The 27,204-nt window shown below is 32.4% G+C and overlaps 1 protein-coding gene across 2 annotated transcripts in view; it reads left to right on the plus strand.

The window, feature by feature from the left end:
• The window catches only part of IBTK (inhibitor of Bruton tyrosine kinase), a 77,524-nt gene that overhangs the window by 17,414 nt on the left and 32,906 nt on the right, over positions 1-27,204 (plus strand). For both annotated transcript variants that reach the window (XM_039853002.1, XM_039853001.1), the window contains exons 8-18: positions 16-196; positions 2,157-2,280; positions 4,060-4,237; positions 6,727-6,901; positions 8,113-8,712; positions 9,505-9,591; positions 10,394-10,476; positions 10,561-10,598; positions 11,038-11,134; positions 24,140-24,241; positions 26,419-26,536. In XM_039853002.1, the coding sequence (XP_039708936.1) occupies positions 16-196; positions 2,157-2,280; positions 4,060-4,237; positions 6,727-6,901; positions 8,113-8,712; positions 9,505-9,591; positions 10,394-10,476; positions 10,561-10,598; positions 11,038-11,134; positions 24,140-24,241; positions 26,419-26,536 (1,783 nt within the window). The remainder of the gene's footprint in view (positions 1-15; positions 197-2,156; positions 2,281-4,059; positions 4,238-6,726; positions 6,902-8,112; positions 8,713-9,504; positions 9,592-10,393; positions 10,477-10,560; positions 10,599-11,037; positions 11,135-24,139; positions 24,242-26,418; positions 26,537-27,204) is intronic.

Genomic DNA, 27,204 nt, shown 5'->3' on the forward strand with positions numbered 1-27,204 from the left:
TGTGTAATTTTTTAGGTTATTTATTAGATCCCAATGGAGAAAAGTGTGTAACTGCTCCTCGTCAAGTCTCCGCCCTTCATCATAAGGATGTCACTCTGTCTTTGGTTGCTGCAAGTGATGGGGCCACAGTCTGTGTTACTGCAAGGGGAGATATTTATTTACTTGCAGACTATCAGTGCAAGAAGATGGCTTCTAAGTATGTATTTCTATGAAAGAAATGTAACTTTAATAATAGTTCAACTCTTCCAGCATATAACAGCATTAGCTTTATGCTATGCTCTGAAATGCCAAATGGAGAAAATTGAATGGGGCCGGAGGGGGAGTCAGGAGTTTTTGCCTCCGATGATCTTAGTCTTTTGGCAAGAATCCAGTGAATATATGTAAAAGTTCTTTGTAAGTTGTAAAACAGTATTTCTGAATTATGATAACATATGGTTAGATATGACCTATAAGTTTCCTTTTTTTATGTTTTTGGTGAACAAAACTAGATTAATCATAATTTTTGCTTTGTAACATAATCATCATTGGTTCATGTGTAGTCTTTTTTTATATTGTACACTTATTTAAAAAAAAAACAATAATATGCCATAGACTGTCTATGCAGTCCAAGTGTTTATACCTAAGTGATATATTATTTATCTCTGTACTTGTATAGCCTGTTATCTGAAAGCATGTTATAGTAGCATGCAGTAAACTATTGGTTGGTAATCAGAAAGCCAGTTAAAGCAGAAATCATAAAACTAAAGTAGTTGGCATTCCCTGTCTTCCCTGCATAAACCATTACATTCATACTGTCACCTCTGATTTCATTTTGAATGATTTAAGGAGCAAGTGCTTAAAAAACAATCATGAAGTAAGTTAAGTGCAGAATCATCTATTTTTCATATATTTTCATTCTTTTATTCAGTCGATCCATATCTGATTTGATAGCAGTTTTTCATATATTTTTCATCTATTTTTCATATATTTTCATTCTTTCATTCAGTCGATCCATATCTGATTTGATAGCAGTTTTTTGTTGTTTATATTTATCATGGTTTTCAAAGTATTCAACTTTTATATAAAACATGCTTTTCAGACTAATATTTTATTGGTTTATATAATATTTCTTCATATTGTATAACTATAATGATAAATATAAATAGAAAAATAGATATTTGACTCTGGAAAAGTATAGCTCAATTAGTGAGACCTGTATTGTACAGGAATTCTAGAGAATAGCCATCTAACTTTGAAAGCAATTAGCATTGTAACTGAAATGGAACAAAATGAGGTTTTGCTAATGTAAATGAGATGGTAACTTCATAAATAGATATCAATCGTGAAGTTACAGCTCATGAGCTTAAAATGACTACCATCAATTTGTTATAACTTACTTTCTATGTACAACAATTGGAAGGTTATCAGTTGTAGGTCGTATTTCAGTTACAGAAACATGAAAATGTAAACATACATGTTTCTTAGAACTCACTAATTTTTTTCTGAGCATGAAATGATTTGTGGGATGTTAGGTTTTGTTTTCAGTTAACATTTATAAAACCTTCCCTGATAACATTTGCATAAATTTAAGATATATCCAAGTTTTCACTAAGGAAATTCTTTTGTTACAGATTTTATAACATAGTCATTTTGAAATGAAAAACATTTTTTTAATACAGGCATATCTTAAAGGGAGGACAGTCATTGGAATAGCAGCAGGCAGGTTTCACACAGTACTATAGACACATCACATATGCAGATCTAATGAAATATGCGGTTAGTGAATGAATTATTAAATTAACAATACTGATGATTTTCATGGTAGTTTATCAATTCATAGCTGAAATTAAGGATTTCTATTTTGAGGTTTAAAATTGTTCTTTTCTGTTAAAATGCAAATATACTTAGTAGTTTTTAATGTTATTTAATCTAGACTGCACGCATGCATTAGCATGCATATAGGTAGAGGCTTTTGGGAGTAAAGAACTTGCCATCGGAAGAAACAGCCATCATGTAGGGAAATATAGAAAGGAGGAACTAAGGATGCCAAAGGCTAAATTGTCTTGTCACTTTTCCCAATAATCAACCTAGGTTATTGTTTGAATAGTCATTTCTTTAAAAGTGAGCATGTGCATTTTAGAAAACAATTTAATCTAGAATTTTTTTTTTCCACCCAGACAGCTAAACCTGAAAAAAGTTCTTGTATCTGGGGGGCGTATGGAATGCAGGGTTGATCCTGAACACTTGAAAGAAAATGGGGAAGAAAAAATCTGCATTCTTGCAATGGATGGAGCTGGAAGAGTGAGTATATTATTTATGCAAAAGTATAATAATCTTATTCTCACTTGATAGCTGTAGGGGACCTGATAATGTGAAAATGTATTTCTATGATAGTGATGATTTCTATTGACTTTGTTTTTAACTTATTTTTGACATCCAATATTAATTAGTGTGGAGTTGGTATTTCAAAGAAAGTATGATGACATTTAACTAATGTTTCATGGCACTACTTTGTTAAACTGTAGTTTATAATTTTATTTACTGTGCTTAAAATGGAAATAAATAAGGGATTTTGGTGGGTTATTTGATCTGTACATTGAATACTGATAAGTGATACTGAGTTGTATAGATATGAGATATGTAACTAATCTTTAAAAAAAGTATAAGTGAAGTAGGCAATATGAAAAATTTGTTGCATAATTAGAAAAGAGAATTCCTCCCAGACTGAGTTTTAAACAAATGTACACATATATATATATGCAGGGATTATAACTATTATGTATAAAAGATATCCTATTTCTGAATTACTATATAAATAATATCTCTTTTCATTTACATAAATACTACAGAGTTTTAATTTTAGTTCCCTGTGCAAACATATCAGTATATTTCTTTAATAAAATTGTTAATTTAAAAATATATATTATATCTTAGTAACACTGAAAAAGTTTTACAGTGACAAGAAAAACACTGTTTTCTACTTTTTTCTTAACAAAATGAAAACATACAAAAAAATAAGAATTTTTTTGAGGTTTATAAAGTGCTATAAAATTTGATGTTATAGAAATTGAAGATTTAAAATCATAAAGCTCTACGTACATTACAGACATAAATATATTGTAGTTGATCATTTTAATAGCAGGAACTATGTTTAATAATTAGAGCTCTAATCTGTACTAATGGAAGGCAGAAGAAGCATGGGATTACATAAAAACTTAAGTATAAAAAACTTACATTTGACTTTGAGATGTGTTTAATTTATATTAATAGGGATCTACTTCTGGATGTTTACTTTCCATAAAATTAGAGTCAATATAAAAACCTAGCTGTGAAGAAATCAATCAATATAGTCTTTTTGTGTATATAACTTTTGAGTGACCTTGGCAAATACCATTTTGTGCTTTAATTTTCTTAATAATGAGGGGATTGAATTTTTAAAAATCAGCAGTATTAATTTTCAAATGAAATCTTATTTGGAATGCCAGTCTATAAAGCAAATAAAAGGGTTTCTGCTCTGGATAAAGTTGGATTGGGAAGCTGAGCACCCCTCTCTTGTCATTTTCTCTATCCTTGAGCAACAGCCCCTGAGCCATTTCATAGAAACACTAAGGTTTGCAGAACCACTAGGAAGTCATTGGACTCTGATGATTTTTCTGTCTCCAACATTTTGTTTTAATTAAAATTGAGTTATGCATACATCTTTTTTTTCTTGAGAGTGAAGGTTTGATTTTCATTGGATGATTTTCATTAATAGATGGTACTACAACAAGTCTGACATCTAAGTTTTTAGCTTTAAGATTTTTGTTTTTCTTTAACAATGCTGAAAATTGAGTGTCTTTGAAGCATACTTAATGCTTCATGTTTGCTTGATGTACTTTTTTGAAAGACACAGTTCTTTAAAACCATCTTGACTTTTATAGTGTTTCTTTTTCCCCTTTGGAAGAATGAACGTTGAAACATATTAATCAGAGCTTTTATTTTAGAAATATGATCTCTTCATTTCAAATTTTAATTATTTCAGTTTTTGGTTGTTTCGATGCTATATTGCTTGATATTCCAATGTAATTTGGTTTATTTTAGGTATTTTGCTGGCGATCAGTCAGTAGTTCTCTGAAGCAGTGTCGATGGGCTTATCCGCGCCAAGTCTTCATTTCTGATATTGCTTTAAATAGAAATGAAATTCTATTTGTCACACAGGATGGAGAAGGATTTAGAGGGAAATGGTTTGAAGAAAAAAGAAAGAGTTCTGAAAAGAAAGGTCAGTTCATATATGTAAATGGCACATAAAAGTTCTTTTTAGTTAACCTTTAATTTCACACGTTTATTATTAGGTTTAATTGACAAGTTATTAGTTTTTATCCTTATGTTTCTTTTGATTTAGGTTTGTGTATGTGTAGGTAAATGGAGAGAATTCTATCCATTTAAATCTGGAGTTTCCAACTTTTTATCTGTCTCAGTATATCCTGAGGTCTTGGTATATAGTCCCATCAGTAACAGCGGCTTACTATTGCTAATTGCTAGCTTTGGCTCTAGGGGCATAGAAGTATAAAGTTAAAAAAAAACAAAAATAAAACCTTTCCAGATGGTTGTGAACCATCTTTCAAGCTCCCTTTTTTCTCTTTCTAAACTGAGAATTTAGTAGCTTATGGCATATTTTAGTTTTGTTTTTTACATACTTCTGTATATAAAATTAAAGTTTGAAAAAGTATATCTCATGACTTAGGAAAATCATAGGAAGAATAAAGTTTTTATGTTCAGTGAGAATTTTAAAACATACAGTTTTTTAAACAGTTGATGAATAATTGGAGACAAATTTTATTCATTCCATGATGAATATAAAAATTAAGATGCCGCCATTGAAAATAGAAGTTATTCATCATGTAGTTCATTCTTAATTATCTGATTATAAATTTATAGATTACTTACACTGTTTTTAAACTCAGGTTAGTGACTTTTTACTTTCGTCCATAATTAATAATGTGTTGACTTTTATTCCAGAAAGCTAGAATTCATTTACCTCTTTACATCTTATTGCTCCTACCCTAGCCCATCATATGGATTACTGAAAAAAATAATTTTATTTCCACTTTTTTTTAAACATATTTTTAAATGATTATTAGAGTGAACTTTTACGATCCGATCCTAATCTTCCTGTGTTTAAAAACTCTTTAATGGTTTCTTCATTACCTAAATGTGGCCTGTAAGGCCCCTTCTCTGACCTTTTTTTTTTTATGTTTCTGGACTGATCTGGAATTGCTCCCTTTTATTTACCACTCCCTAATTACTGACCTTCAGATTTTAAATCTTGTTCAGCTGTGATTAGTCCTAGGGCCTTCCCTAACTTTTCACATCTCAGCTTAATTTATACTTCATCAGAGACGTTTTCACTGATTCCTCAATCTAAACTGAGTTACTGTTTCACTTTTAATATTCCATTTGTATTTTCATGATATAACTTATTTTTCTTTATTTTTATGTTTATCTTTGTGATTAGTTTTTCAAGTGTTTGTCTACTATCAGACTATAAGTTGGCAAGGACCATGACTGTTCCATTATATCTTTAGCATTCAGCATTTTTCCTGCTACATAGTAGCCATTCATCGAGTCATTGGTTGAATGAACAAATCAGTTATTGTATGCTAAAATATAAAAAAACATTTATAATTACTCAGAAAATAATAAACTTTCTTCAGAATCATCCATAAAGGAATAATTTGGGATAATTTATTGATTTAATTTTTTAAATTAATTTATAGATTACTCAAGTCTATAAACATTTAAGGTATATTTACTTAGGTGCCAAATATAGTGCTAGGTTTTAATAACATGAAAAGATATAAGATGGACCCCTGTTCTGAGACACTGATAAATGTGTAGGGGCAGTTAGACATGTATATAAGTATTTACAGTTCATGGAGACAAATACTAATATGCACATAAGTTTTTTGGAAGTATAGAAATTGGAATAACTAAGTGTTAGGGAAGATTATTAGTAAAGCCATCTGAGACTGAATTAAGACTGAATTCGAGAGAGTAACCAGAATGCAAGTTCTACTTGTAAATGTTGGAAGTCCTTAGAACTGTGTCTTAGTCATATTTAGTGGTCTAAAACTGAATTCATGATCTCATGCATCACATCTGCTTTTCAGTGTTTTCGATGTAAGTAAATGGTTATTTTTGACACCCCATATTCCGTCACCCTCTACATCTAATGAGTTACCAGTTTTGACACTTTTGTCTCATATTTCTGAAATCTTTCCACTTTTCTTCAGGTTCGTTAATATAACTTCAGTCTACATTGTTTATTCTTTTTCTAGACTCTGAGCACAGTGTGGTCACTCAGATATTTGCTAAATAAATGAGAGGAAGCAAATAAGCAATCAGATTATGAAGATGCTGAGTTTGTATATTTTTAATGCAAGCTGAGTAATTTTAAAAGCTAGTTTAACACTAGATTTGCTTTTTAGAAAGATTACGGGTTGCATTGTGGAAGATGTGTTTTTTGAAAGAGATAAATTCATGGATAATGAAAATTAACTCACCATAATTTCATGTATAATACAGCCAATATATGGGCTACAAATTGTGTTGAAGAGAAAGAAGGTATAGTTTTTTAAAAGGACTTAATACATTCAAAAGATATTTTCATATTCTCCTAATTGTTTACCTGTTCCATTTACTTCTAAGTCATTTTAAATAGTTTCAATAAAGCCTTAATGGGAATTTATTTTTTTTCTTTTTTAACAGAGATTCTATCAAACCTTCATAATTCCTCATCAGATGTGTCTTGTGTCTCTGATATAAATAGTGTATATGAAAGAATTCGACTTGAGAAACTTACTTTTGCCCATAGAGCTGTTAGTGTCAGCACAGATCCAAGTGGATGTAACTTTGCAATCCTGCAGTCAGATCCTAAAACAAGGTACCACCTGTATTAATAATTTTCATTTTTAAAAGAAACGATCACTGGGTTTTCTTTTGTTTTCCGTAGCTCCTGGAGCAAATTTAATTGAAGAGCTGTTTTCAAGTCTTGTAGAAACTTTAGACAGATAATCATGTTACCAGGATAACTCAAAGGTGGAATTTGTTATACTGGAAATGACAAATGTTCCTTTTAGTTTGTAAACTGATATTTATTGAAAATATTGAGGAAATATATGCGTGTTTATATAAATATATGTAGACACACACACAAAGTTTATTTGTATCTTTAGTACTTTATATACCCTTAATTTCTCAGATTCTGAGAAATATAGATATTTGTTATGTACTTTTCAACAATTTCTGACCCTTGAATACCATGAGAATTGACAAAAGAAGAGGTAGAGTCATCTGTAGGGCAGTCTGAATCTCTGTGCAAATCTTCTAAGTCACATTATTGGAGAGATGACACGTTAAGACAAATATAAAGGGTACTATTATTGAAAAGGAAAGAAGTCCTAGAAGTAGGGTGACCATCCATCCTGTTTTGCCCAGGTCTGTCCCGTATTTAGCACTGACAGTCTCCTGGGAAACCCCTCAGTTCCAGGCAAACCAGGTGGGTTGGTCCCCCATACCTGGAAAGCCGAAATGTAGAATGGGAATGTGTGATCGCATTCCTACAGTACTGAAAGTATCAAGGTTACCAGACCCATTTTATGTCTTTGTTTTTATCATTACTCCTTTGAGTTTCTTCTCTATTCTGGGATCTGGGACCTGAAGTATTTACTCAGTTCTCTGTATATTTACTTTTCTCCACTTGTAAAATTAAAGGATATAAAAGAGGAAAAGGTTGAGAACTGTATTCTTCTTTGAATATTTTTATTTATACTTTTAATCATTTAAAATTTCTATGAAATAGTCATTTGAAATTTATATTCTAGTATTTGTAGAAATAGAAAAGACTGCTTTCAAAGGAAACTTAATTGTTAGCATTTTAATTTAGGAGAAAAAACATAAAAAGGAACAAAATTTAAAGTATTACGGTCAGTGTTTAAGACTATACAGTATTCTTATATTTTAGGAAATGCTAATTTAAAAATTTTCCAAGTGATAAATTTTAAAAATTGGACTTTAAAAGGAGAATTGGCTAGAGATGCTTTTGGTTTTATATATTTTTCTTGAAAGTAAAAATGATTTTTGTTTCATTTCTAGTCTTTATGAAATTCCAGCTGTGTCCTCATCATCCTTTCTTGAAGAGTTTGGCAAACTGTTGAGGGAAACGGATGAAATGGACAACATCCATGATGTGACATTTCAAGTTGGCAACAGAATCTTCCCTGCTCATAAATATATTTTGGCAGCACGTTCTGACTTTTTTCAGAAATTGTTTCTTTCTGATGGTACTTCTTTCGACTTTACAGATGTTTACCGGAAAGACGAAGATTCTGCAGGATGCCACCTCTTTGTGGTAGAAAAGGTTCATCCTGACTTGTTTGAATACCTTTTACAATTTATATACACAGATACTTGTGACTTTTTAACTCATGGATTCAAACCAAAAATAAACTTAAACAAAAAAACAGAAGAATATCAGGGCACTACGAATTCTCATTTGAATAAAATAAATTCCCATGAAGATAATCAGAAGTCAGCATTTGAAGTTTATAAAAGTAATCAAGCTCATACAATTAGTGAAAAGCAGAAAAACAAACTAAAATCTTCCAAAAAAGTAAAAAGTATTGGGGAAGATGATCCTGTAAGAATGTTGCAAAATGTTGCAAGGAAATTTGGTTTCAGTAATTTGAGCAGTAGGTATGGCTCCTCCTTAATAACTATTCTTGTACCTCATTATGCCCTCCTTTTAAAAATTCTTTTCCTTTGCTTTGCACTTCTCTTTCCCTTCCTTCCTACCTCCCCGGCCCCACCCAGTCTTTTTGAAGGGAGATATATGGGATGTGTTCTTTTCCATTTTATGCTAAAGCTATCTCTGTGGGACTCCCTGGAATAAAACACTAAAGTATGGGAAGGCTGTTATTATGGGCTTGAATTCTTTGGTGTTTGTGTAATGGATCTAGAGTGGCAGGCAGTGTGGTGTGCTAGAAAGAGTACTGTCATTGGAGTTAGACCTATATGTGTCTCTTACCTTTATAACTAGGTGGGGCAAATTTCTTACTTCCTTTTAACTTTTACTTACTTAATATAGAAAATGGGAGGGATAATACTGACCTCATATTGTTGGTATGGTTTTGTTGTATAACATGGATAAAGTGGCTAACACAGTATTTGTCGTATTATAAACCAGACTTTTTGGAATTCTATTTTTAAGGTATTTATGTTGCTTGTGGCAGTATAACAGTTGTGTGGGAGTAGGAGAGGAGTATATATTTTGATTTTTTTGGTCAGTAATGATATTAATATATTTTGAACACTTAAAATTGAAGATGTATGATTATTTGTCACAGAGGCAGTTCTTTGAGATACTTTTCTAAGTGATATAAATTATATAATGTTTAGATAAATGTAAACTAATTTGTTGGGTTTTTATTGCTTGTTTTTGTAGAGGAATATATACACCAATTGTTAATTCTTATCTATTCTTGATAGGTTAGATGGAGTTAGATTTGAAAATGAAAAAATTAATGTTATTGACAAGAAAACTGGTAATAAACCAAAGCTAAATCAGAAAAAATGGTAAGTAAGGAAATGAAGATAAACTTTTCATCTTTAAATTTTGAGACCTAAGTGTGGATGGAAATGGAGCTCTTCTTACGTATGAAGCAAAATATATGGGTAGATACATCTTACCTTTACCTAGTGTTCTTTATTTTTGGAAATGTTGGAGAGTTGCAGGAAATGAATAAAATATTACTGCTCAATAAGACATTGGTACAATTCATTTTTTCTAATCACTTTCTAATTAGGAAAAGAATTTTGTATTTTTTTAATCAGGAAATGATGTAACCTCAAAGCCAAACTAATACCTCTTCACCATTATGATGATTTCTTTATAAACCTTTTCAGTAATAAATATGCTATTCTAAATTCATTTGTTATTAAAATTTTTTGTCTTTAGGTATTTATACTTTGTAGGTGAAAAGTTTATGGAGAAAGAGAAACTGGCAATATCTAGATTATGCTTAGCACAGAATAGGTCGTACAAATAGTGAATCAAAAGACCGTTGACTATGAAGTCACTTACTATTATATTATTAACACCTGACCTATAATGAAAAAGGAAAATTAGAAGAAAGACTTTTTGAATATTTATCTGCATTCAGTTCCCTTTTCAAATATTATTTTTATTGTAAGGCCCTTATTACCTTCCCAAAAGTGAAAGGAGATAAAGTATTTGTATGTATACCCTCAAGTTGTTTATTCTCTGCTGCCTTTAAGTAAGAGAGAAATCAAGTTAAGCCAAATCATATAATGAATTTTCTTAATTTGCTAAATGTAAAGAAATGCTCTTGCTTGAAATAAAATCTTTTTTTTGCAGTTCATTTCTATGTGATGTGACCATGAAATCAGTAGATGGAAAGGAATTTCCTTGTCATAAATGTGTTCTTTGTGCTAGACTTGGTAGGTACACTTTTTCTTAGGTGCTGATTTATTTGTTTATTGTTATTTCACTCTCCTTATGAATTGAAATTTTTTTTGTTTCAGAATATTTTCATAGTATGCTGAGTAGCTCATGGATCGAGGTAAGATTTAAGTAGAAACCACATAGGCTGGTAACAGTAGTTCTTTATATTTTAGGGAGATTATATACTAAAGAAATTCAAAATAAGAACCTGATATTTTAACTCAGTTTTTCTTTTGTATTTATGCTTTAGCCTGGTGGAAAATAGCAACATTAGAAGTGAAAATAGTTGCAAAACAGCTACTTAAATCAAAACTTTCCCATTATTTGGACATGTATTTGGAATACCAGTGTACTTCTTTTTTCTTGATTTTTCTTGATCTTTTTTCATGTTATAAGGCAATTTAAAATTAAATGTATCTCATTTTAGCTTTTGTGTTTTATAAATGTTCTTTTGTATTTAATGTGTTCCCTCTTCAAAGTTTTTTTGTACCAATATCAGTCAGAATATAGTAGTATTTTGTAGTTTAAAATTAATTGTTTTATTTTATTTTATTTAGGCTTCCAGTCGTGCAGCTCTGGAAATGCAAATACATTCTGACATACTAAAAGTTATTTTGGACTACCTCTATACTGATGAAGCTGTGGTGATAAAAGGTGATAATAAGGGTTGTGACATTTTAGATATTTAAGATATAATTGAATAATGGTAAATTCACATGAATCTTAATTTCTACTCTAATTGAAATAAGCCATCAATAGAGGCTTAATTTAGAATTAGCAATAGGGATAATTACTAACAGTAAAGGAGTGAAAAAGAAAGTTTCATTACCTATGTGAAAATGAACTCTAAGAATTTTATTTAATGATTGAGATTAAACAGTTTCCTGCTTAACAGTTTCCTATGATTGAGATGAGGAATTGACAACAAGGAGTATAATTTTGACAGTCTACAAAAGTTCTTTCTTGGCTATATTTCCTCTTGTGGTAACATATCTAAAATAAAAGAAAGAATTAAACCAAAATTTATGAAAAGAGTGCATTTATGTATTTTGTCGGACAATACACCCATATTTTAGTTAACAAGTGTCTTTAGTCATAGAAGTGGTATACTCCTTTGTTGCATTGTATGTTTATACCATATTTTCTTTACCTATTCACCTGTTGATAGACATTTAGACTGTTTCTGTATTTTGACTATTGTGAATAATGCTGCAGTGAACATGGGATACAGGTGTGTCTTCTAGATCTTGATTTCAATTCCTTGGATTGCTGTATCATGGTATTTTTATTTTTTATTTTTTGAGGAATCTCCGTATTCTTCATAGTGGCTATACCAATTTACACTCCCATTAACAGTGCACAAGTGTTCATCAACACTTATCCTTTGTTTTGTTTTTTTTTGATAATAGCCATGCTAATCTGTGGAATACGACATCTCATTGTGGTGTTGATTTGCATTTCTCTGATGATTGTACACTAGTGACATTGAACATCTTTTCATTACCTTGTTGGCAATTTGTGTGTCATATTTGGAGAAATATCTTTTCAAGTCTCTTCCCCATTTGAGTTATTTTTTTGCTATTGAGTTGTAGGAGTTCTTTATTGGATATTAACTCCTTATCAAATATGGTTTGCAGATATTTTCTCCTATCTCAAAGACTGGTTTTTCATTTTGTTGATTGTTCCCTTTGCTGCACATAAGTTTTTTAGTTTCATGTAATCCCACTTGTTTATTTTTACTTTTGTTGTATGTGGTTTTGGGGTCATATCTGAAAAATCATTGCCAAGGCCTATGTCTAGGAGCTTTTACTCTATTTTCTTTTAGGAATTTTATGGTTTCAGGTATTATGTTTAAGTCTTTAATCCATTTTGAGTTGATTTTTGTATATGGTATAAGACGTTGATCCAATTTCATTCTCTTGCATGTAGATATTCAATTTTCCTAATACTGTTGAAGAGATGATCTTTTCTCCATTTGGTATTCTTGACACCTTTATTAAAGATTAGTTGACTGTATAAATGAAGGTTTATTTTGGGGCTCTCTATTCTGTTTCATTGATTTGTGTGTCTCTGTTTATACCAGTACATTACAGTTTTGATTACTGAAGCTTTGTAATAGAGTTTAAAATCAGAAAATGTCATGCCTCCAGTTTTGTTCTTTCTCAAGATTGCTTTGGCTATTCAGGGTCTTTTTAGTTCAATGTGAATTTTAGGATTGCTTTTGTTTATTTCTGTGAAAAAATGCTATTGGAATTTTGATAGGATTTTGTTGAATCTGTAGATTGCTTTGGGTAGAATGGGTATTTTAATATCAGTTCTTCCAGTCCAAGAATGTAGTAAATCTTTCCACTTATTTGTGTCTTCTTTCGTGTCTTTCCTCGATGTTTTATAGTTTCCAGCATACAGATTATTCATTTCTTTGGTTAAATTTATTCCTAAGTGTTTTATATTAATGTAATTGTAAATGGGAATGTTTTCTTTATTACTTTTTGGGATAGTTTGTTTTTTGTGCATAGAAAAGCAACTGACTTTTTTTGTTGGTTTTGTATCCGGCAACTTTACCAAATTTATTTATTCTAATAGCTTTTTTTGGAATCTTTAAGGTTTCTATATGTAAGATCTAATCATCTGCAAACAGTAACAGTTTTACTTCTTTCTTTCCATTTCGGATGCTGTTTATTTCTTGCCTAATTGCTCTGGCCAGGATTTCCAGTACTGTTATAAATAGAAATGGTAAGAGTGAGCATCCTTGTTTTCTTGATCTTATGATGAACAGCTTTCAGATTTTTACTGCTGAGTATTATGTTAGCTGTGAACTTGTCATATATGGCTTTTATTATAAAGAGATACATTCCTTCTATATCTAATGTTGAGAGTTTTGATCACAAATGGACATCGAATTTTGTCATATGTACTTTCTGTATCTATTGAGATGATAGTATGATTTTTATCTTTCATCAGTTAATGTGTATCGTATTTATTGATTTGTATGTGTCGAACCATCCTCACATCTCAGGTGTATATTCCACTTAATCATGGCATATAATCTTTTTAATATATGTTGAATTTAGATGACTAGTATTTTATTGAGGGTTTTTGCATGCATGTTCATCAGGGATGTTCTGTAATTTTCTTGTAGTGTCCTTGTCTGCCTTTGGCATCAGGATAATGCTGGCCTAATGAAGTGAGTTTGGAAATGTTCCTTCCTCTTCAGTTCTTTGGACAAGGTTGAGAAAGGTCCATGTTGATTTTTCTTTAAATGTTCGGTGGAATTCACCTGTGAAGCCATCTAGTCTTTTGGGGGAGATCTTTGATTACTGAGTCAATCTCCTTACTATTATTGATCCGTTAAGATTTTCCATTTCTTTATGATTCAGTTGTGGTATATTGTGTATTTGTAGGAATTCATCCATTTCTTCTAGGTTGTCCAATTCATTAGTGTATACTTGTTCATAGTAGTCTCTTATGATGCTTTGTGTTTTTGTAATATCAGTTATAATTTCTCCTCTTTCATTTATAATTTTGAGTCCTCTCCTTTTTAGTCTGCTTAAGTGTTTGCTGAAATTTTTTTTTAGGGTTCGTTAATTTTGTTTATCTTTTTAAAAACCAATTCTTAGTTTTGTTGACCTTTTCTGTTGTTTTCTAGTGTCTAGTTCATTGCTTTCTGCTCTAATTTTTATTATTTCTTCTAACTTTGGGCTTCATTTTTTCTTTTTCTAGTTCTTGCGTGAAAAACCTTAAGGTTATTCTTTTGAGATCTTTCTTTGTTGGTAAGGCATTTATCAGTATCAACTTTCTTGTTAGAACTTTTTTTGCTTATTACCATAAATTTTGATATGTTGTGTTTCCATTTTCATATATCTCAAGATAAGTTTTGCCCTTCTTTGATTTTTTTTTTTTTTGACTTATTGGTTGTTTAGGACTGATGTTTAATCTCCACATATTTGTGAATTGGATTCTAATTTTTCTCCTGTTATTCTAGTTATATACCATTTTAGTTGGAGAAGGTACTTGGTATGATTTCAAATCTATTTAAATTGTTGAAACTTATTTGGTGGCCTAACTTATGATCTATCCTTAAGAATGTTTTGCATGTACTTGAGAAGAATGTGTATTTGCTGCTGTTAGATAGAATGCTCTACATGTGTCTGTTAGGCCCATTTGGTCTATAGTGTTGTCAGGTCTGCCGTTTCTTTATTGATTTTCTGTCTGGATGATCTATCCATAGTTGAATATGGGGCATTGAAATCCTCCATTATTATAGTATTGATGTCTATTTCTGTCTTTAGTTCTGTTAATATTTTCTTCATATATTTAGGGTGCTTCAATGTTGTGTGCATATATCTTTACAATTGTTATATCCTATTGAAGTATTGATCTCATTATTAGTGTATAGTAACCTTTTTCTCTTTTGACTGTTTTTGACTTAAAGCCTATTTTGTCTGATATAAATATAGCCACTCCTGTTCTCACTTTTATTACCATTTGCATGATATCTTTTTCCATCCTTTCACTTTCAGCTTATATATATATCCTTAAAGGTAAAATGAGTCTCTTGTAGCCAATATACAATTGTATCTTGTTTCCTTATTCATTTAACCACTTTGGTTTTTGATTGGAGAATCTAACCTATTTGCATTTAAAGTAATTATTGATGGTTAAGGACTTATTATTGCCATTTTGTCAGTTTTATATTTTTTAGTTCCTTTGTTTCTGTCTTCTTTGCAATTTAATGATTTTTGTGATAGTGGTTTGCTTTCATTCTTTATTTTTCGTGTATCTACTATAGGTTTTTGCTTTATGGTTACTGTGAGGTTTACATACAACATCTTATAGTTATAACAATCTATTTTAAACTAATCACAACTGAACTTTAATTGTATGGAACACTTCTGTACTTTTACTTTGCTCACTCCTCACCTCCACCGTTATTTCTTCAGGTATTCTTTCTGTCCTTTGTTTTTTCTTTCTTGGACTCCTATATGTATCTTGGTATGCTGGATGGTATTCCATAGGTCTCTTATGCTCTGTTTTTATTCATTTTTTCTTTTCGTTTCTCATTGGATAATCTCATTTGACCTATAATTTCTATTTTCATTGATACTATTGATTTTGTGAGATACTCTTTTTTTTTTTTTTAAGACATTTCTTTTAGTTCTTTGGTCATATTTCAAATAGCTGCTTTAAACTCTGTCCAATAGTTTAGCATCTTCTCTTCCTCAGGGACTTTTTCTTTTGGTTGCTTTCTTCCTGTATGTGGCCCATACATTTTCTTTGCGTCTGTCATCATTTTTTGTTGTTGTTGAAAACCGGATATTTAAATAATATAATGTCGCAACTCTTAAAATTAGATTCTTCTTCCTCCAGGTTTATTGTTTTTGCTGTTTGTTTAGTGTGGCCTTCTATTTTTACAGATACATGTTGCAACTTTTCAAACCCTACTGTGGACATCTGTATTAGTCTGCTCAGGCTGCCATAATAAAATACCATAGACTAGATGCCTTAAACAATAGAAATGTATATTTTTTTACAGTTCTGGAGACATAAAGTCCCAGATCAGGGTCTAGCAAGACTGGTGTCTTCTAGTGAGGACTGTCTTCTTGGCTTGTACATGGCTGCCTTCTCGTGTGTGTGTGTGTGTGTGTGTTAGACAGTGGCAGGGCATGCGGTGGGAGGAAGAGATAGAAATATTTCTGGTGTGTCTTAGAGGACTCTAATCCTTTCGGATCAGGGCCCTACCATTATGATTTCATTTAACCTTAATTACTTCCCTTAGAGGCCCCATCTCCAAATATAGCCACACTGGAAATTAGGGCTTCAACATGTGAATTTTTAATGGACAAAAACACTTACTTATGACATCTCTTTCCCTATTTAAAAATTTTTTTGATCTCTCGTTTGCTGTATCCGTTATCATTGACTCATTCAGTGTCAATGTTAAACAATAGCTGCTGATCGTTTTTAATAAATGCCCTTAAAGAAAAGGCTATTCACACTGTGCAAGCTTTGAGTAGATCAAATAAAGATAAGCCCTGCTAGTGGGTGGGGTCCAGGAAACTGACATACAGGTCAACTAATGACAGTTCTTTAATATTGCTCCATAGCTGTTCTGTCTCCTCCAGTGGTTTAGTTCTTCACTGTGGCTATATGGTTCTTGGTTTTCAAGACTACTATAGAAGAGTGGAGAGGAAGATCTAAATAGGAAAAGCTGCAATGTCCCAAAGCTCACTGTTCTTATCAGTATTCAGCTAATTTTTTTGAGTCAGCACTCCCCGACACTTTTGCAAGCCTTCAGCTAATTTCTAGAATTCTGAAAAAGTCAATTTTGACCATTTTTTGCAGTATTTTCTTGGCTTTTGTGGAGGAAAGGAATTTTGGAAGTAGTCCTTAGTCTGCCATTCCCAATGACTTCACCTCTCTCCTTTTTGTTTTATTTTATTTATTTTTTTAATAAAAATTAAGTTTATTGGGGTAACATTGGTTGTTAATACAATTATATAATTTTCAGGTGAACATCATAATTTGACATCTGTATAGTCTTGTGTGTCTACCACCCAAAGTCCAGTTTCCTTTGCTACCATATATTTGATCCCCTTTACTCACTTCACCTTCCCTCTACCTCCCTATATTTGACCCCCTTTACCATGTCTACCTTCCCTCTCCTCCCCAACCCCCTACCCTCTGAAAACTACTAGTCTGTAGTCCATGTCCATGAGTCTCTCTTTGTTTGTCCCGTTCTTTTGTTGCTTTTAGGTTCATATCCCAAAGTAAGTGATATCATGTGATTTTTAACTTCTGTCTGGCTTATTTTGCTTAGCGTGATTATCTCGATGTCTATCCATGTTGTCGCAAATGGCAGTATTTCATCTTTTTTTTAAACCTGATTTTATTTTTTTTTTAAATATTTTAATCTATTTTTTTCCCACCGTTTACCTCCTCCCTCCTCCCTCCTCCTTCCCCTCTGGTCACCACTAGTCCATTGTCTATGTCCATGAGTTTCTGTTTGTTTGTCCTATTCTTTTGTTGCTTGTAGGTTTATATCCCACATATAAGTGATATCATGTGATTTTCAAACTTTTCTGTCTGGCTTATTTCACTTAGTATGATTATGTCAAGGTCCATCCATGTTGTTGCAAATGGCAGTATTTCATCTCTTCTTACAGCTGAGTAATATTCCATTGTATATATTTACCAAAGTTTCATTAGCCAATCATCTATTGTAGGACTTTTTGGTTGCTTCCACATTCTGGACGCTGTGAATAAAGCTATGAACATCGGTGTGCAAATATCTTTTTGGATATGAGTTTTCAAGTCTTTCAGGTAAATACCCAGTAGAGGGATTGCTGGATCATATGGTAGATCAATTCTTAGTTTTTTGAGGAACCTCCTTACTGTTTCCCGTAGTGTCTGTACCAATTTGCAGTCCCACCAGGAGTGTATGAGGGTTCCTATTTCTCCGTATCCTCTCCAGCATTTGTTATTACTTGTCCTGTTGATTCTAGCTATTCCAACAGGTGTGAGATGGCATCTCATTGTGATTTTGATTTGCATTTCTCTAATACATAGCGATATTGAACATCTTTTCATATATTTATTGGCCATTTGTATGTTCTCTAGGGAGAAGTATCTGTTCAGGTCCTCTGCCCATTTTTTGATTGGATCGTTTGTTTTTTGTTGTTATTTAGTCATATGAGTTCTTTGTATATTTTGGATATTAGGCCTTTATCAGAGGCATTGCTCGCAAATATATTTTCTCATTCAGGTGGTTGTCTCTTTACCTTGTTGACGATTTGTTTTGCTGAGCAAAAGCTTTTTACTTTGATATAGTCCCATTCATTTATTTTTGCTTTTACTTCCCTTGCCTTTGAGGTCAAATTCATAAAATCCTCTTTAAGTCCAAGGTCTTTAAGTTTAGTTCCTATTTTTTCTTCTATGCATTTTATTGTTTCAGGTCTTATATTCAGGTCCTTAATCCATTTTGAGTTAATTTTGGTGTGTGGCGATAGACAACAGTCTAGTTTCATTCTGTTGCAGGTGGCTTTCCAGTTTTCCCAGCACCATTTATTGAAGAGGCTTTCCTTTCTCCACTGTATGTTTTTGGCTTTTTTGTTGAAAATTATTTGCCCATATAAATATGGGTTTACTTCTGGACTCTCAATTCTGTTCCATTGGTCCGTGTGTCTGTTTTTCTGCCAATATCATGCCGTTTTAATTCCTGTCGCTTTGTTGTAAAATTTGAAGTCGGGCAGAGTGATGCCTTCAGCCTCATTCTTTTTCTCAGGATGGCTTTGGCAATTCAGGGTCTTTTGTGCTTCCATACAAATCTGATGATTTTTTGTTCTATTTCTTTAAAAAATGCCAATGGGATTTTGATAGGGATTGCATTAAATCTGTATAATGCTTTAGGTAATAAGGTCATTTTAACTATGCTTATTCTTCCAATTCAAGAACACAGAATATCTTTCCATTCATTGTATCTTCTTTGATTTCTTGTAATAGGGTCTTATAGTTTTCATTATATAGGCCCTTCACATGTTTCGTTAGATTTTTCCTAGATATTTTATTCTTTTTGTTGCAGTTGCAAAAGGAATTATTTTTTCCAATTTTTTTTCTGAAACTTTGTGATTAGAGTATAGGAACGCTATGGATTTTTGAACACTGATTTTTGTATCCAGAAACTTTACTGTATTTGCCTATTATTTCTAGTAATGTTCTTGTGGAGTCTTTAGGGTTTTCTATATAGAGAATCATGTCATCCCCAAATAGTGACAGTTTGACTTCTTCGTTTCCTATTTGTATGCCTTTTATATCTTTATCTTGTCTGATTGCACTTGCTAGGACTTCCAATGTTAGTGGACAGCCTTGCCTTGTTCCTCATCTTAGAGGAAAGGTTTTTAGTTTTTCACCACTAAGTATAATGTTGGCTGAGGGCTTGTCATACATGGCCTTTATTAATGTTAAGATATTTTCCTTTTATACCAATTTTGTTAAGTGTTTTGTTCATAAATGGATGCTGTATCTTGTCGAAGGCTTTTTCTGCATCTACTGATATGATCATATGATTCATATTTTTTAATTTCTTTATGTAGTGTATCACATTAATCGATTTACATATATTGAACCATCTCTGTGCCTTTGATATGAAGCCCACTTGATCGTGGTATATAATCTTTTTAATATGTTGCTATATTCGGTCTGCTAGTATCTTATTCAGGATTTTTGCATCTGCGTTCATGAGAGATATTGGTCTGTAGTTTTCTCTTTTTGTGTTATCTTTACCAGGTTTTGGTATCAGGGTGATATTTGCCTCATAAAATGAGTTGGGAAGTATTGCCTCCTCTTTGATTTGTTTGGAAGAGTTTGAGGAAAATAGGTATTAAATCTTTGAATGTTTGGTAGAATTCACTGGTGAAGCCATCTGGTCCTGGACTTTTACTTTTTGGTAGGTTTTTGATGATTGTTTCAATTTCCATACTGTTAATCGATCTATTTAGATTTTCTTGTTCTTCTTGATTCAGTCTAGGAAGATGGTATTTTTCTAAGTACTGGTCCATTTCTTCCAGGTTATTAAATTTGGTGTTATATACTTTTTCATAGTATTCTTGTATGATCCTTTGTAGTTCTGCGATGTCAGTCATAATTTTCCCTCTTTCATCCCTGATTTTATTTGTGTCCTCTTTTTTTTTTTTAGTGAGTCTAACCAGGGGTTTGTCAATTTGATTAACCTCAAAGAACCAGCTCTTTGTTGCATTTATTTTTTTCTATTTTTTTTTTTTGTTTTCAATTTCATTTTTTTCTGGTATAATTTTGATTATTTCTTTCCTTCTGCTGACTTAAGGCTTCATTTGTTCTTCCTTTTCTAGTTTTTTAATATGAAGCATTTGGTTGTTTATTTGAGCTCATTCTTGTTTTTGGAGATAAGCCTGTAATGACATGACCTTTCCTCTTATGACAGCTTTTGCCGTGTCCCAAAAGTTTTGATATGTTGTACTATCATTATCATTTGCTTCTATGTATCTCTTGATTTCTATTTTTATTTCTTCTCTGACTCAGTTATTCTTCAGTAGCATGTTGTTTAACCTCCACGTATTTGTGGTTCTTCCTGCTTTCTTTTTGCAGTTGATCTCTAGTTTCAAAGCATTATGATCAGAGAATATGGTTGGCATGATTTCAAACTTCTTATATTTGTTGAGGCTATCTCTGTGTCCTTGTATGTGGTCGATTCTTGAGAATGTTCCATGTGCACTAGAGAAGAATGTATAAGCAGCTATTTTGGGATGGAAGGCTCTATATATGTCAATTATGTCCTGTTGGTCTAATGTATCATTTAAGGATGTTATTTCCTTATTGATTTTCTGTTTGGATGATCTGTCCATATCCGACAGTGGAGTATTTAGGTCCCCTACTATGATAGTGTTTTGGTCTGTTTCTCTCTTTAGTTCTGTTAGTAATTGCTTTATATATTTTGGGGCTCCCTGATTGGGAGCATAGATATTAATAAGTGTTATGTCTTCTTGGTGCATGATTCCCTTTATCATTATGAAGTGTTCCTCAGTATCTTTCTTTACCTTTTCTATTTTGTAATCTATTTTATCCGATACTAGTACTGCTATTCCCGCTTTTCTCTGAATGCCATTTGCTTGAAATATCATTTCCCACCCTTTCACTTTGAGTCTATATTTGTCTTTGGAGCTGAGATGTGTCTGCTGGAGGCAGCATATGGTTGGGTTTTGTTTTTAGATCCGTTCTGCAACTCTGTGCCTTTTTATTGGTGAGTTCAGTCTGTTTACATTTAGGGTGATTATTGAAATATGAGGTCTTCTTAGAGCCATTTTATCTTTTGCTTTCTGGTAGCTCAGTGTTTCCATTGTTTCCTTGTCCTTGTATTTCTGTTTTCTTTGGTTAGCTTTTGTGGGTTTTGCCTCTGGTTCTTCTTGTTTTATGTTATATACTTCAGTTCTGAATCTTCTGTGTGTGGTTACCATTACGAGTATGTAAAGGATAGGTATTTATATACAGTCATCCATTTTCTTCTGCGCGTGCCTCATTTCCATTCCCCTTTGTGAATTTGGATCTTTGAACCCTCCCCTTTTCAGTCATTGTTGTCTCAGTTCATCCCTATGTATACTGAACATTCATTACTATTTTGCTATAGCAATTCTCTTCTTATTATTTAAGCTTATAATGCCCTGTTCTTAGTAAGGATTGTACTCCTCTGCTTCTATTTGCCTGATAGTCCCTTTACTCCTATTTATGTATTTTTTTTTCTGTCATTTTGTTTTGGGTGAGCTGACCCCTTTCAGGATTTCCTATAGTGGAGAATTCATAGTAGGAATTCCCTTAACTTGTATGTCTAGAAACGTCTTAATTTCTAAAGGAGAGCTTAGCTGGATACATTATCCTAGGCTGGCAGTTCTTTTCACTTAATAGTTTAAATATTTGATTCCTTTCTTTCCTGGTTTGTAAGTTTCGCGCTAAGAAATCTGACGATAATCTAATGTTTTCCTTTATAAGTTACCGTTTTTTTCCTTTCTTGCTGCCCTGAGAATTCTGCCTTTGTTGTTGATTTTTGACAATTTTAATACAATGTCTTGGCCTTTTTGTGTTGAGATAATTGAGTGTTCTGTTGACTTCTTGAATTCCATGCTCCAACTCATTTCTTCAATTTGGAAAATTCTCATCCACTATTTGTCTGAAAATGCTTTCTAGTCCCTGCTCTATTTCCTAGCCTTTGATAATGCCCATTATTCTTATGTTTCCTCTTCTGATGATATTAGCTAGTTCTTGAATTTCTCTTTTCTTATTTTTTATTTTTCGATTTCTCTCTCCTTCCTTCTGATTTATTTCCAGATTTCTGTCACTGATCCTTTCCTCCATTTGGTCGACTCTGTTTCCTAAGCTTGCTATTTCATTTTTTAAAACTCTTGCAGTGTGTGTGTGTGTGTGTGTGTGTGCGCGCGCTTTATCTCCAGAAGATTTATACTCTTCTTTTTGAGGGTTTCAATCTCCTTGTTCTGCTCATCTAGGTGTTTTTTCAGTTCCTGAAATTGCTGATATGACTTGTTTCCGAACTCACTGAGTTTTTTCAGAAGTACCATCCTGAATTCTCTGCCATTTAAGTTGCATATTTCTTTGTCTGTGAGCTTATTTTCTGAAGATTTTTCTCTTTCTTTCTGAGATGCCTTGTCACCTTGGTTGTTCATGGTGTTTAATGGACTATTTCTCCACCTGGTCATTAATGGAAATGTATTCTGCCTTTTTTTCCCAGAAAGATTTATTATATAAAGGTCTCTGTTGAGCCTACTGCAAAGAACGCACTTTTCTTTTGGTTTCCAGCTGGTGGCATCTAAACCTCTTGGATCTCGTCTTTATAAAAAAGCCTTAATAATGCCTTTTTCTTTTCTTATAGATATTTAATCACACCTGCTACCCTCAGTTTCAGTCCCCATGTTGGCAGTTTCAGTAGCATTTGCTCAGATTCCCCTGAGGCTCCGTGGTGTTCAGTCTCCAAGGGTATTGGGGGAGGGGCCCTCTGGGATGGGGGATGGGGGTTGTGGCTCAGTCTCGATTTTCCAACCGCGGCCAGTCAACATCAACTGTTGTTTTTCTGCCGTCCCGCTTTTCTGCTTTCTGCCCTGATGAGCGGACCCTGCCTCTGGCTGCATGGAACTCACAGCTTTCCCAGGCTTGGCTGTTCAGAGAACTCGCCACTCCTTCTCCCCTCCCCCTCTTCCTGCAGGGAGCTTTGGAGGCTGCGCAAGGCAGCTTCTTTGTTTCTCCCAGTCCACCGCTTGACACCTGGGGTTATGACCTGTGGTAGCTCTTATGCTCAGATCTCACGCTCAGATGTGCTGGTGTGCAGTTTGGGTGTTTTTTTGTTGAGTTTTAGATGTTCAGCTTATTGTTGTTTCAAGGAGAGAAACCTGGGGACGTCTCTCACTCTGCCATGTTTATCTAGTACCTCTCTTTTTTAAAATGTTTTTTTCCTTCATTTTTTTCTTCTTAACCATTCTTCCCTTTTACCATCCCCCCTACACACAACACCCCTTCCCCCACTTCCTTTGGTGATGTTATTATTTTTTTTCTCTTTATGTTGTTATTCTGGCAGTGGCTCAAGGACATTGCTTAAGGCCATTAGTAGTACTCTGCACCCAGAAGGTTATTTTAAATTAAGGAATTCCTATAGTTTTAAAAAATGTACTCTTAGATTACCAATTTTGTTTTAATAAGGTAACCTAAGAGCATTATTTACCCCATCCTTCTCCCCTTTGTATATGTATATGTTAACATACACCTATATGTTAAGTTTGATGCTGAGATGACTTTCCCCTCTGTTTATTAATTGGATAAATGTTTGTCTAACATGGAAGATTTTAAATAAGTCAGGCATTCTAATAACCTTCTAGACTAAAAAGATCAACTCAGGTTGCCCATTTTATGGTTCTAGTGTGAACCAGGGCATTTTGATGTTTTTCTTTCTAGCTTTCTACTAAAAGGTAGAAATTTTTTGATATTACTACTATTTATCATTGTTGCCATTTTAACATTTAGAAAATAATTATAATTCTCTTTGTTAGCATCTTAATTATTTTAACTTGTTTTACTAGGTACAATGTTTACAAAGTAATAAACAGTGATGCTAATTTTTTTTCTTTTTAGAATCTCAAAATGTGGATTTTGTTTGTAGTGTTCTTGTGGTGGCTGATCAGCTTCTCATAACAAGATTGAAAGAGATTTGTGAAGTAGCATTAACTGAAAAACGTGAGTATTTTTGAATTAGAATATTACTGTTTTCAGGTTGGTCCAGGATTACTGTATTTTATTGACATTTTGATGGCATTTATATTAAATTCACCAAGATCTTTTGTCTTATGAAAAATTTCAAAACATTTAAACCATTTCATGTCATCATTTGTAAGCACAGCCTATGTGAAAATATGTTCATATGTGAAAATATGTACATCTTAGAATTGAAATGTTATTTTTTTGAAATGTCATAAAACTATGAATAAAAATTTTGGTGCAAAATTTATTTCAATAGAATTTTAAGGGTGAGAATTTGGAAACAAAGTTTTTACCCTTGTTCTGGTCTTGACTGTAAGTCTGTGCTTAGCTACTCATTTTTTACTATTTGCTGGAATGTTTATGTAACTTTCCCATTAATATAATTGATCAGACACATCTCTTTTCTCTCAAACTTCTTTCTTTCTCTGTTCATTATTCCAGTTAATTGCATGGTATTCCTCCTGAACACTCAAGTTTGAAACCCAAAGTTAGTTTTTGTATTTTGCTCCTTATATCCAGATTCTTTCAGCTGTCAAAACTTATTCATCTTAAATATGTTGGTCACATTTCTTCCACCTTTTTATTCTCACTGTGACTATGCTAGTTGAGGTCACTGTTGCCCATCTCTTCTATGTAGTGTCACAGTAGTCTTTTAAGTCTTCCTTCTCTCTTCTAACTAGTCTTTAATATTTCTGTAGGTAGTAAGTGTGTCTTTGCCTGTTCAGGTATTTTTAATTGCTTACTCTAGGATAAAGGTTAAATTTCTTTAGACTGATATAAAAATTTTGTGAATTTCTAATCTTATCTTTGTTTTCCTTCAGTGCCATATTGCCACTTCAGGAAGTGTGAAGGGATTTTTGGTCAAATTTTTCTAATTTGTACTTGCTAGTAGTTTGTCTTAGGTCTAGTATATTATTTATCCACCTTTGAGCTCTGTAGAGTATTTTGTCCTTGGTTATCAAAAAGAGAACAACAGCTCTGATCTTTTAAGCAAGAAAATGGAAATATATATAAAATAAAGAACACAACATACAATAGGTATAAAGTATCCACATAGGTGATGTTTTTAATTGTTCAGTTCACTTTTCTGGCATCCCTTGGATATTCTTTCTTGGCACCCTGCTGCATAGTTACCTTTATAATGACTTCCTTGATCTTCCTAGAATCTAGCAAGAGAATGGTTCTTCAGAAGTTTGTTCCCTGGTTATTGGCAATCCTTGTTCCCAACTGAACAGCTCTAAAGTTTTTATATGACTCATTTTCATATCTGTGAAATGGTGAACTTTGGGTTCATTATTTAGTAGTTGAAACTTTAGGTTAGTCAGGAGTGAAACTCAGACCATTATTGGCTGTAGTTTTAACTTTTATAGTTGCAAGAGAGAAAGAAAAAAGAAACGGAGGAAGCCTGGTGTATAAAACAGTTGTGTTCCTCTGTTGGGTGGGACTCAGAGCAAATAAGAAAAAGAATGGAGAGGTTTGGGAAGCCAAAGTTACATGCTAGGTCAGTAGAATATTCTGGGACAATCTTCTAACAAAACATACTTCATATATAATTTAATACAACTGTAACAAAATCCAGAATTTGTTGTGCAGTGTACTAGGTTCTGTACTGGCATGAATAATGTAAGATTTATTTTCCAAATATATAGTATGTATGCATTTATATATGTAAATATACTCATAAATTCTGATAGATTACTCAAATATATTTTATAGAATGATTTTTTAAGTTTCTCTTAGTCTTAAGCATATCTTTAGTTTTATAGGAGAGAGAAGGACTATTTTGTGCTACATAAGTGAAAAGGAAAGCTGTTTATCAGTGAAAGTTAAAAATATTCTAAAATATTAGATGGAAGATTGTTGATTCTTACATGTTTGCTTTTAGGTGACACTGTGATGTACCTTGTATATTATCTTAAAATTTTTTGTGCGTGCTTATTTTTTCTCCTAACTGATCATTTAAAATTACTTTGGCATATTGGGATGGAAAATGAGTTTTATATTTACTTTAGTGTAAGTTATTTTTGGTAAGAAACTACTTTCAGTTTTTCTTGTTTTAAATGTTCAAACCTGACAACTTAAGAAAAGTATATTTCATTTGCTGTAATAAAATTCCTTTCATTTCATTTTGCATATATTTTCTTCCTTTATAGTTACCCTGAAGAATGCTGCTATGCTGTTAGAATTTGCAGCAATGTATAATGCTGAGCAATTGAAACTGTCTTGTTTACAGTTTATAGGACTGAATATGGCAGCTTTACTTGAAGCAAGGTAGGTTGGGTGCATACATTATATTACTGTTGCAAAAGTGGTTATTTACATATAACAGCAGCTGTATTAGTAATTAAAAAGCGAATAATAAATTCCAGCTTTGTAGAAAAAAAGAAAATATATAAGAGGATTTAATCATCCCATCAGTATTTGATTACCTAATATATCCTAGCCATTGCTGAGATATAACAGAACAAAACAAACAAAATTTTTGCCCTCAATGGAACTAACATTCTGGTTGGAAAGTTGTAGAACAATATTATCAGTATATTTTCTATGTGTATGCATATCTCTTTTGCTTATTTAGGTTTGTAACTGTAATTTTTATCTTGGCTTTTGGAAACTGTAATACTAAGCCAGTACTTAATTAATTCACATGTAAGCACCCATAAAATTTGTTACTGGTTGATTTCTATTTTTTCTTTGTATTTATTATCTTTAAGATATTTCCTGTACAAACATATTGATTCTTTGGTAAAATTTAGGACGTTAGGGATGGCCTGAAACATTTAATTCCTCTAGTTTATTGCATGCTGATAGGTGTGTTGAAGGCTTTATGTAGAAATCAACAAGTAATGGAATGTTCCTAATGAAAAATGACACATTTTACATAAAAATTCATGTGCGCACACTCTCTCTATATATACATATGTATATTTATATACATA

The sequence above is a fragment of the Pteropus medius genome, unplaced genomic scaffold, assembly GCF_902729225.1.
Source record: "Pteropus medius unplaced genomic scaffold, Ma_sr-lr_union100, whole genome shotgun sequence".
Lineage (NCBI taxonomy): Eukaryota > Metazoa > Chordata > Mammalia > Chiroptera > Pteropodidae > Pteropus > Pteropus medius.